The 12582-nt window shown below is 38.2% G+C and overlaps 1 protein-coding gene across 1 annotated transcript in view; it reads left to right on the top strand.

Moving 5' to 3' along the window:
* GTDC1 (glycosyltransferase like domain containing 1) overlaps window positions 1-12582 on the top strand; it is a 297275-nt gene that overhangs the window by 269673 nt on the left and 15020 nt on the right. The window contains exon 9 of the mRNA XM_042994400.1: window positions 713-822. Coding sequence (XP_042850334.1) covers window positions 713-822 — 110 coding nt within the window. The remainder of the gene's footprint in view (window positions 1-712; window positions 823-12582) is intronic.

The following is a 12582-nucleotide window of genomic DNA, read 5'->3' as shown; positions in this document are numbered from 1 at the left end:
AACAAAAATAATCCATGTTTTTCAAAGCCTCTACTAAATGAAAGAATTATCTTTATTACTATTCTTTTATGAGTTGACTAACCTCCACTCCTGAGTTAATACTCAGCGGACTTAGACTCAGACCTACCCCCTTTTGATGTATTTATAATTCTCCATTCAATTATTTAAAATGAGAGATTAGTGAGAGAGTCTGTAATCTCGCTCCCTAAATTGTGCGTTCCTTGTGGGCACAAAGGGACTGAGTAAATGTGAGAGGAAGGTATTCAGACCCATGAAAATGAAAAACATCTTTGGTACGTTCTCATGATCAGTAGAGAATCGTCCTTTGAAGACTGGTCTTTTCTTTTGTTCAAAACCCATGTTAAGTGGAAAATTAACCATTTTAGGAGAAAGGAAAATACACTAGACTTTCTATAGTCTAACCAAAAAAATGTGAAAAACAAGATAGATTTCTCCTTTCATAAAAGGCTGCGGAGCCTTAAGATTTCAATAGAACTGGGTTTTGATTCATGAGAGAGAAGTTACGTTCATAAAATTACTCAATGCCGATGCTACAATTTAAGGTTATAGGGGAAAATCTCTGCATGGATGTCAGAAGCTCCCTTAACTGGCAATAGACCACGAAAGGAATTGATACTGTGAGAAGTGAAAACATCGTTCCTGACGCATACCCTAAGGTTTCACAAGTTATATTTTGTGTGTTTATTTCCAGGGAACATGATAAAGATCCAGAGAGTTTTTTTAAGGTATTAATGCACCTTAAGGACTTAGGACTCAATTTCCATGTGTCTGTCCTTGGAGAAACCTTCACAGATGTCCCAGGTATCTCTTTTGAATTTTCTAATGTGTAATTTTATAGATGACATAAGCTCTACAACTGAAGTATTAATTTCCATGTTTCCCTTTGTCAGAATAATCAAGATGAGCACTGTTAACCAAAAGATTATACGATGGCATTAAAGTGTGATTCAATTAAAAAAATACTTAAGTAAGCGTTCTTTGATTTAAGTTGAGAACGTGAAGTCATCTCTTTTATCAAATATAGTTTATACAATGTAACTTGATGTAAATAAAATATATTGCTTTAGGCATCTTAACACTTAAGGAAAGCGGGAATTTGTAATTGGATGTACAACCTCTCACCCCTGGGGTCACTGGTTTGAATCCTCCTCACGTTGGTAATAGCCGAAATACATTACCATCTGTTGAGGTGGACTGTGTGAAGCATTTTGGCATCAGGCTTGTAATGTGGAGTAGCCCACAATCCACATCCTAGTTGTCATTGGCCCGTGCCTTGCTTACTGAGTTGAGAAAACAAACGAAACTCTGAAGCTGATAGCAGCAGGCCTTCTCATCCCTAATGCCACATGGAGCCTTTTCAGAACCATTTCCTTCACCTTCATCCTCAGTGGGCATGTTCGAGTCAGTGAGATGAGCATTCTGACCCCTTTCATAAGCACTTAATTGCTCGTATTATTTTAATTGAGGAATAATTTACATACGATATTATATTACTTATGGTATTTTACTGGTACAATAGTGATCTGACATTTGTATACATTGCAGAAATAGACACTACTGTAAATCTAGTTAGAATCTGTCACCTTCCCAAATTAATGCAATATCATTGAGTATATTCTCCATGTTGTACATTACATCCCTATCACTTACTTATTTTGTGACTGCAACTTTATACCTCTTAATGTCCTTCATCCATATCGTCCCCCAACCCACGTCCCCTCTGGCAACCACCAAACAGTTCTCTGTATCTGGGAGTCTGGGCAGGGGTGGGGAGGTTGTTTTGTTTGCTTTGTTTTTTTAGATGACACATATAAGTGAAATCACACAATATTTGTCTTTCTCTGACTTACTTCAGTTACCATAATACCTTCAAGGTCTACATTGTTGCAGATATCAAGATCTCATTTTTTATGGCTGAGTTGTATTCCACTGTGAGAGGGGTGTGTGTGTGTGTGTGTGTGTGTGTGTGCGCGCGTGTGTGCGTGTGTGTACGTGTACCAAGTCTTTTTTTTTTTTTTTTTTCAACGTTTTTTTATTTTTATTTTTGGGACAGAGAGAGACAGAGCATGAACGGGGGAGGGGCAGAGAGAGAGGGAGACACAGAATCGGAAACAGGCTCCAGGCTCCGAGCCATCAGCCCAGAGCCTGACGCGGGGCTCGAACTCTCGGACCGCGAGATCGTGACCTGGCTGAAGTCGGACGCTTAACCGACTGCGCCACCCAGGTGCCCCTACCAAGTCTTCTTTATCCATCCATCCGTCAGTGGACGTTTAGTTTATTTCCATATCTTGGTTATTGTACATAATGCCACAATAAACATAGGGACGCATACATCTTTTCAAATTAGGATTTTTGTTTTCTTTGGATAAATACCCTGTAGTGGAATTGCTGGATCATATGGTAGCTCTATCTTTAATTTTTCTGAGGAACCTCCATACTGTTTTCCATAGTGGCTGCACCAACTTACATTCCCACCAATAGTATATGAGTGTTCTCTTTTCTTCACATCCTTGCCAACATTTGTTATTTCTTGTCTTTCTGATAATAGCCATTGTGATAGGTATAAGGAGATATCTCATTATGCTTTTTATTTGCATTACCCTAATGCCTAGTGATGTTGAGCATCTTTTTCATGTGTCTGTTAGTCATCTGTATGGAAAAATGTCTATTCCGGTTTTCTGTCATTTTTTTAATCATATTTTTGGGTTCTTTTTTTGTCATTGAGCAGAGTTCTTTCTGTATTTTCAGTATTAACCCCTTATTGGGTATATGATTTGCAGTTATCTTCTCACATTCATTGGTTGCCATTCCATTTTGTTAATGGCTTCCTTAGCTGTGGAGAAACTTTTTAGTTTGATGTAGTCCCATTTGTTTATCTTTGTTTTTGGAGTCAGAGCCAAAAAAAAATCACTAAGGCCAACATCAACGAGCTTACTGCCCATGTTTTTTCATCTAAGAGTTTTATAGCTTCAGGTCTTACACTTGAGACTTTAATCCATATTGACTTAATTAATATTTATAGTGTTCTAAGATGGTGCTCCAGTGTTATTCTGGACAGGTAGCTGTCCAGTTTTCCCAACACCATTTGCTGAAAAGTCTTTTCTTTCCCTAGAATACTCTGTATGCTGTTCTATTGATCTGTGTATTTGTTTTAATGCTGATACCATATTGTTTTGATGACTACAGCTTTGTAGTGTAGTTTGAAATCAGGGAGCCTGATCCTTCTAGCTTTATTCTTTCTCAAGATTGTTTTGGCTGTTCATGTGCTTTTGTGGTTTCATACAAATTTTCTAATTATTTGCTCTAGTTCTATGAAAAATGTCACTGGAATTTTGATAGGAGTTTCAGTGAATCTGTAGGTTTCTTTGGATAGTATGGGCATTTTAACAATGTTAATTCGTCCAATCCATGAGCATAGAATATGTTTCCATTTATTTGTGTCTTCTTCAATTTTTTTTTCACCAATGTTTCCTAGTTTTCATTTTCTCAGTCTTTCATCTTCTTGGTTAAATTTCCTCCTAGATATTTTATTCTTTTTGATGTGATTGTAAATGGAATTGTTTTTCTTGAATTCTATTTCTGATAGCTTGTTATTAGTGTGTAAAAATGCAACAGGTTTTTGTATATCAATTTTGTATCCAGCATCTTCAGTGAATTAGTTGATTAGTTCCAACAGTTTTTGGTAGACTCTTTAGAGTTTTCTGTATATACTATCCTGCCATTTGCAAATAGGGACAGTTTTACTTCTTTCTGTCCAATTTGTATGCCTTTTATTCCTTTTTCTTACCTAATTGCAGTGCCTAGGACTTCTAGTACCATATTGAATAAAAGTGACTAGAGTGGGCCTCCTTGTCTTGATTCTGATGTTAGAGGAAAAGCTTTCTACGTTTTAGCTTTTCACTGGTGAGTATGATGTTAGCTGTGTGTTTGTCATTATAGCTTCTATTATGTTCAGATGTATTTCCTCTCTACCCACTTTGCTGAGAGTTTTCATACATGGATATTGAATTTTGTCAAGTGCTTTTTCTACATTTATTAAGGTGATCGTATGATTTTTATTTTTCATTTTGTTAATGTGGCATATTACATTGATTGGTTTGCAGATATTGAACTTTCCTTGCATCTCTGGAATAAGTTCCACTTGATCAAGTTATGGGATCCTTTTAATGTATTGTTGAGTTTGGTTTGCTGCTGTTTTGTTGAGGAATTTTACATCCATGTTCATCAGGAATATTGGCCTGTAATGTGTGTGTGCGTGTGATGTCCTTGTCTGCTTTTGGTATCAGAATAATGCTAATCTCACAAAATGAATTTGGAAGCTTTGGTCAGAAGTGTGGTAGAATAGGACCAAAGTATGGAGGATCGTGATAATCAAAGTAGATTAGGGAAAAGTAAGAAATAAGGAACCTAGACCTTGAACAGGAAAGAAATGTGATGAAACTTGTATTTTAGAAAGATTTATCTTTCAGTGGTATGTAGGCAGATTCACAGTAAGACATTACAGTGATAATCCAAATGTAATTCTGGAGGTGGTGGCTGAGAGATTAGTGAGAGGAATGTATGACAGAGGTATTCTCAAGGAAAACACAGAAATGAATTTAGAAGATGGATAGCTGTAGAAGGAAGAAGAAAAATTCTGCTCATTTGCAAAGCTGGTGAGTTCAATTCTGTTTGTGGCAGCATTGAGGTGTTTGTGGATGGACTGAGAAGTGTGGCTGGAGGAAGTCCCTAAGCAAAAGGCTTCTCAGCCAGTTTTACTGGCGAGTAGTTTTAAGCCAGCACTACAGAAAAGACTAAGGTTTTACTCTCAGGGCCATGTTCTTGGGATCACAGTCTCCCCTCCCACACATTTACGTTGAGCTGTTTAGAGCAGTATGGAATGTTGTAAGCGGGGTGGGGAGCATTAGGGGCCCAAGGACTGAGAGCTCAGTAGTTACAGGTCCAATCTTATTACCTAACTTTGGCTAGACTTCAGCATATATTTGCTGAGCATTATAGGAGAGGATTTCCACAGTGCAGAAGACTTGGTCTCCACCCTCAGGGAGCTTTGCCTTGGGCAGACACTTATATACAACTAACAGGTGCCTAAGATGCTGTGAAGTAATTAGGGAATACTGTGGAAGCCCATAGAAGAGGGTATCCTACTATCTATGATGTTTCTAGTCTCAACTGGGAGTCCTTTTTGTCATAGCCTCTAGTCCCTCTCTGTCCTTCCAGACGTGAGTCAAGCGCTCTTCCTGGTCACAGCACTTCACCTTGCACATAAAAGCAATCCGAGTTGTGTGGATGAACGAGCCTGGCAGCTTTCCAGGTTGTGTTCCTGGAAGGCTACCTTGCCAGTCTTTACTCCAAAGTTTTCCTAACAGGCCATTCTGTGTATTTTCAGCTGTTCTTATCATTGTTCCGGTTTAAGAAGCACTTATGTAGCACTCACTGTATTCCAGGCATTGTTCTAAGCTATTTACAAATGTTAACTCTAACCTTTCATAGCTGTCTTGTTCAGTATTATTACTATCTCCACTTTTTCAGGTTGGGAAACTAAGGCACAGAGAAATTAAGTAAGGTCACATAGCTAGGTAGTAGTTTTTACCACTGTGTTAATGCTTTATGTGTTCTTGTTTTCCAAATTGTTTCTCTAAGTTTAAATGTTATTTTTTTCCCCAGCTCACCATCTAGAACTTCACAAAAAGGTTACCTACCAGGCATACATTTATTTGCCTGTTACCTCTTCTAGAGGCTACATTAGCATATCTAAAACCCATATCATAAACCAACTTACGTACTCTGTAATACCAGCCAGAGTACTTACTCTGAATGCTGTTAACAGTTATAAGAAAGTGGTTTTCTTGTCAATAATTACAATAATAATGATTATTATGCTATTAATTGCTACTATTTATTGACAGTTTGCCTTTTACTTGGTCCTTTGCCACATCATTTACTGTAATGTTCCTGATAAGCGCGATGGAGTAGGTATTATGATCCCACCTGATAGGTAGAGAAACTGATACTCTGAAGGCTTAAGTCATTTTGATTGCACTGCCTGTAAGTTAAACTTTTCTCTTTCACATGTAAGCTTAGATGTACTGGAAAACTAAGAAAGGTTTACAATCTGACTGCATGACCATTCATTACTCTCTTTTTTGGCTTTTTTAATTGAGATATGTTTTATATATAACATTTGTGTAAGTTTAAGGTGTCCAGCATGTTAATTTGATACATTTATGTATTTTGATATGATTACTACTGTAGCTTTAGCTGAATATCTCTATCATATCACATAATCATCATTTCCTTTTTGTGGTGAGAACATTTAAACTCTAGGCTCTTAGCAGTCTTGAAGTATACAATACAGTATTGTTGACTGTAATCACTATGCTGCGCATTAGATCTCCAGAATTCTTTTCTAGCTGCAAGCTTGTGCCTTAATTACTTTGTATCCAACTTTCTTCTCCTTCCCTCTGCACAGACCTCTTAGGGAAATCTAGCACATCTGAGTAATGGCATTAATGCCAATGAGTTTCACTGCCCTTTTGATGAAACAATCTCCATTAACTTTCTTTTGAAAACTGTAATAGAGCAACATTGTAGAGTCTCCATACTATTGATTATTTTCAAGTGTGTTGATTATTTTCAAATTATGTTGTTGTAAGGTTTTTATAACCCTTTTCCTGAGAAGTGTGGTAGATTAAGATTATTGATTCTAGTTTATAGATGCATTGTTTATAGCTCTTTTGAGTCATCCTTTTTTTTTTTTTTTTTTTTTTTTTTTCCTGAGGTGGGGAGGGGCAGAGGGAGAGAGAAAATCCCAAACAGGCCCCACACTCAGCGTAGGGCCTGATGTGGGGCTTGATCCCAGAATGGGAGAGAGCAGAAATATTTGGTGAATAGCACTGTTGACCACTATAGTTCTTTAATATGCATCATGATCTGTGGCTCATTAGAGAGAAAACCAAGCCTATCCAAGATGTCTGCCTTAATCTGAGCGAGTCTATTGCCATTGAGTAAAGAACTCTTAACAAGTATTAGAGTATTGCCAATAGTCTTCTTGCCAGAAACAACCTAGCTGGTGTCAAAAGACATGTCTAGCAACCATGTACCATAAGGCAGAGCAATATGAAGTTGAATCGGCTCGTGGGAATGGAGTTAATGTCCAGAGACATTTTAATTGTTATAACTGTTGGGGTAGGGTGTTACAGCTAGTGAGTAGAGGCCAGGGATGCTGCTAAATATTCTACAATGCACAGGAAAGTCCCCCCCGTACCCCCACAAAGAATTATTCAACCTAAAATGTCAATGATGCCAAGATTGAGAAACTGATTTATAGGAATTGAAGTCAGAAGATCAGGTTAGGACTGCGTCCTGTAGCTTTCTCGGCTAACCTCAGTTAACCCACCTATAGAATACAAAGCAGGAGATGAGAAAGAGAAATAATAACAGTAAAACCACCTGCCCTACCCACTGCAGTGAGTTATAATATGGATTTCAGTACAATTAATTTGGAGGAAAGTGCTTCCTTAACTACCATGCAGATTTTGTTCTAACATTCATGGGCTTCCTTCAGAGTCTGTATATGGAGTAAGTCTTTAATGCATTTTGGATCCAAAGAAGATATTAATAATACTGAACCTCAAAGGTTTATTTTTGACATTATTTTAAGTATTTTTAATTCAGAAAATTGAAGGACCATTCTGCTACATAAATCATCCATCAGACTCCATGTTACAAATGAACCCAGAAACCCAGAAGCTCCTCAATGCAAATATTTCCGTTTTGACCAAGTCTCATGACAGGGTCACATTGTTAGCCCTTGATGGTTTAAAAAAAAAAAAAAAAAAAAGCAAATGCTTAAGTTATCAAGTCAATGGAATGTGTTTGTATACTTAGTAATTTCCCACAAATGATAATTCTAAACAATTTTTTTTCTTTGAACAACCAAAGCCTTACAGCAGGGGTTCATCTTTCCCTACTGCAGACATGGGGGAGAGGGGTTTTAGTGGTAGCCATTGGGGGACCAAAAAGATTGCAAGGAAGGTAAAAACCTGAACTACAGTTTTGGCAGACAGATATCCTTCTGGTTCACCTTTGATTTGAGGTTAAGAACAGTATGTAGAAAGCTTCTGGTTAGTATCTGGCATGACAATGGTTATTGCTATGCTCTTGGCATATTCCTGCTCCTTAGTTCTGGAGTCAAATGGTGGATGATTATATAGCATTTCCCTCCCTTCCCATCTCCCTTTTCACTCCCAGCTATGATCTCATTTTCAGAAAAGCAGCTACACTAAGAGGGGGAAATAATAGAAAGTTTCTAGGAACACAAATAGCTTATATCACATTGATACAAAGGTATAAAATTTTGCTACAAGGGGATTCTAGCAGAAGGAAAGCTTATTAATATATTGATCAATGTTGAATTGTAAGATGATTCCATATGAGATGAAAGAAATGTGTCAGTAAGATTAAATAAATTCATTCTCCCAAGACCATGCCACTCCAAACCTTTCCTTCTCCTTTTTTTTTTTTTTAATGTTATTACTACCTACTTATTCCCCTAATGTAGAAATATTTACTGAGTCCTATTGTGGTCTGGCACCATATTGTGGACACCTGGAGTAGAAGATATGGTTCCTGCCCTCTAGAATCTTACTGTCTGGGAAGCAACAATGTTTTTATAATTGTTTCATTAAACCATACCCTTGTTTATATTGTAACATTTTCAAATAATTTTGAATACCTTACTTCATAATCTACATCAATGTAGTAAGCATTCAACCAAGTATTAGCAGCCCAAATTTGTAGCTGAGGAAAATGATTTATATTGGCCACATTTAAGTAGCATGGATCTGGGGCGCCTGGGTGGCTCAGTTGGTTAAGTGTCTGACTTCAGTTCAGGTAATGATCTCACAATTCATGGGTTTTAGCCCCATGTTGGGCTCTGCACTGACAGCTCAGAGCCTGGAACCTGCTTTGGATTCTGTGTCTCCCTCTCTCTCTGCCCCTCCACGCACTCACACTCTGTCTCTTTTTTTCTATCAAAAATAAACATTAACAAAAAAAATGTTTTAAGTAGCATGGATGAGGTAGATTCTCAGTGGACAGAGCCACCTTCCCATGTTTGTTAATAATATGCATACAGGTATTTTCCCAAGAGTATGATTGGGGAAATCAATTTCCCAAGAATATGATTTAAGACAGAAGTCTGTCTCTCAGTCCTTTGCTGAAGAAAATAACAAGATATATTGGGAAAGTAAGGAAGGTTCTAAAAATGCAGACATATATGCTCTTGACAAGAAAAAATAAATACAATAATAAAAATGACAATATCTCTTAACATAATTTATTAAATTAACAAAATTCCAATAAAGATGCCAAAATATTACCTTCTATATCTTCACAGCATACTTCTAAAATTCTTATAAAATAAATAAATAAATAAATAAATAAGCAGAATATCAAAGAATTCTCTGGCCAACGAATCATGAAGGAAAACATGCCGTACCATATTCAGAACATGTATGGAGTGATAACTTTTAAAAGAGTACTTTGCAGATTCAAAAGCATGAAAGTAGAGAATTCAGAGATAAATGCAACTTGTATGTAAACTTAATATCCAACAGACTGAGGGTAACAAAAATTTATATTCCAGGTGTAAAATATACTTTTAGAGAAGCAAGAAATTAAATAAATAGTTTCAATGCACAAAAAAAATCACAGAAGAAATTAAGTATAGATTTTAAATACATATTATAGATAAAGGTTTGCAAAAGCATCAACACGTTGTAAGCACAATAACTTACCGAACTCTTACTCTGTGCCAAGAGCAAGGCTAGGGCTTTTACTCTGGTATTTCATTTGGTATCACAGCTGTCCTCCCAGTAGGTACAATTACTGTCCTCGATGTACGAGCAAAGACACTAAGGCTTAACTTAAATAATGTGCCCAAAGTCACACAGCTAATAAATACTAGAGATGGTGACATCCAAAGAAATAAACGGTAAATCAAATTTGAGGGAAAAATCTAATTTTACCAGTAAAGAAGTAAGTATAAATATAAGGAATATGATGGAGCGGTTGCATGGACCCCAGAATAAAAGTAAAGGCATATCCTAAGGAAGACTGGCCAGTTTATGGGAAAACATCTGCATGTATGGTGATGGCAACATAAAATATTTTTCCTGAGCTATGTAAGTTACTGTAACCTTTGTCTGACTGGGTGAGTTCTTTTTTTTTTTTTTTAATGTTTGTTTGTTTGTTTGTTTGTTTGTTTGTTTTTGAGAGAGAAAGAGAAGGAGCAGGGGAGAGGCAGAGAGAAGGGGGGCAGAGGATCCAAAGCAGCACAGAGCTCTGACAGCACAGAGCCCAATGAGGGACTCAAACTCACAAACCAGGAGATCATGACCTGAGCTGAAGTCAGAAGCTTATCTGAGCCACCCAGGTGCCCCAGACTGAGTGATTTCACATCAGAGAATATATCCCATGAAAATACTCCTATGTCTTGCTCTCGCTTCTGTTCCCTTTCTCCCAGTTGTAGCCCTTAATCTTCTGGCATCTTGAATCCCACAGAGGTTTCAGATTGATCTCAGCTCTCTGGACATTTTGGTATTCAATGTATGCACCCACTGTTAGAAGAGTTCTTTCTAAACCTAGACCATACAAGAAGAGAGTCACAACCGTATAACAGCAAGAGAAATATGTCTCACAGATTTTCTGCAGGATCAACATGAATTTCCTTGGTAGCTAATGAAGTTCTTCAAACCCCAACCCCAACTTGATTCCTTGTGAATTCCGGTTCTCTTTCCCATGTCCGAGGCACATCTGTGCATTTACCCACCTCCATGTCTTGTGTTACTTGTTGATTAAATTCCTCTGCCCCTCCCCACATAAGCATATGCACACCCTTTCTTCCCCTAGCACAATCTCACCTCCATTGGTGCTTCTTGACCTTTACCTGCCCTTTCCCTTCCTGTCCTAATTGCCCAGAGCACCCATATCCATTCCATCTTGCAAAGCAGGTATCACACTGCACTGGGATCACCTGTTGTCATAAGGGGCCATGGTGTAACTGACCAAAGATGCTTTGTGGATGAAGAGTACAAACTCTGAAATCGAGGGAGCTGTAAGAGCAGAAGTCAGCAGTGCTCCCAGTTAGAAGGGCAGCTCCCCTGGCCCAGCTCTCATTTGTACCCCCAATAAGGGTGAGGTTCCCATTCAGGACTTGAGAACCTCTCTTTTCCTTTCTCAGGAAAGGCTTATTACCTCTGCCACTGCCTGTCCCTCCCAAATGCTCAGGGGACTCACTAGACACAAGTAACTGGTAACAAGTCACTTCTGTTCCTCCCCTAAACTTGAAGCCTGCTTGAAGTCTGTTCCCACATCTTCTATAAGTGCAATGTTTATCTCTTCTACCAAAACCAGAAAAGCCAGTTTTGCCACTCTCCAGGCAAATTCATTTATTCATCGTACGGGGGGGAAGACCATGAGTATAATACGTTCTGGAATACAATTCCCAAAACATCTCTCAAGAAATTGTTCTCTAAAGTTGTGACGATGAAAACATGACTGAAGAAAAATGCTCTTTCATTTTCATAAACAGGAGTCTTCAAAGATTATGAGAAATGTGCACTTGGGGAAGCCTCGAGAAAATAGAGCAATTAAGTAATGACTGGGAAAAGGTCAAGACATTGATGAACCCATAAGAAATTAGAAATAGACCCTATTTTTTAAAGTATACGTGTACATATGACAAAAGGTTGGTAGATAGGAGGTCTTAGAATGTGGCTTTTGTACCTTGCTTTGGTATTTTATCTTTTTGAATCCCTATAGTTTTATATGGTCATGATTTGGAGTGTAGTGTGGTCAAAAGAATATGTGCCCCCAAAAAGGGACTATGGTAGAAGACCTGCCTGTTTTACAAACTCTTGTTTCCTGCAATGCCTTATTGGCCCAGGAGTCTCTTGACAGAAAGCAGAAATAGGGAGTGAATATCCGGATCCAACCTAGTGAGTTTTTCCAGCTACATCTCTCCTTGTCCAACTTGGCTATTTTACAAATGGAAACCATCACAGATACATGGTACAATGGAATGAGACGGAGACACAGAATCCAAAGCAGGCTCCAGGCTCTCCGCTGTCAGCACAGAGCCTGACGCAGGGCTCAAAACCATGGACTGTGAGATCATGACCTGAGCTGAAGTGGGATGCTCAACCGACTGAGCCACCCAGGGCCCCTGGAATGAATTCTATCCTGGATTTTAAAAGGCTCAGGGACTGCTGGCCTGACTGCCCTGATCAGCCACGCCTCCTCTTTCAGCCTTTGTTTACTTATTCATAAAATCAAGTCATTCAAAGTAATTTAGAACTAGAAGGGATCTTGGAGATTAGGGTGTGTCAGCTTTTAAAATGGGGTGCGTGTCCCACCCCCAAGGGAATTTCACATAGTGACACTTTCTGCAAAAACAATTCAGATAGTGACACTTTCTTACTGTGAAAACGACAAGCATAGTAATTCTGCTTTTTCAAAACATATTTTATGCCGTATCGTTCTGCTGCCTGTCTGCACTCC

The sequence above is a fragment of the Panthera tigris genome, chromosome C1, assembly GCF_018350195.1.
Source record: "Panthera tigris isolate Pti1 chromosome C1, P.tigris_Pti1_mat1.1, whole genome shotgun sequence".
Taxonomy (NCBI): domain Eukaryota; kingdom Metazoa; phylum Chordata; class Mammalia; order Carnivora; family Felidae; genus Panthera; species Panthera tigris.
This window is presented reverse-complemented; position numbering and strand designations above follow the sequence as displayed.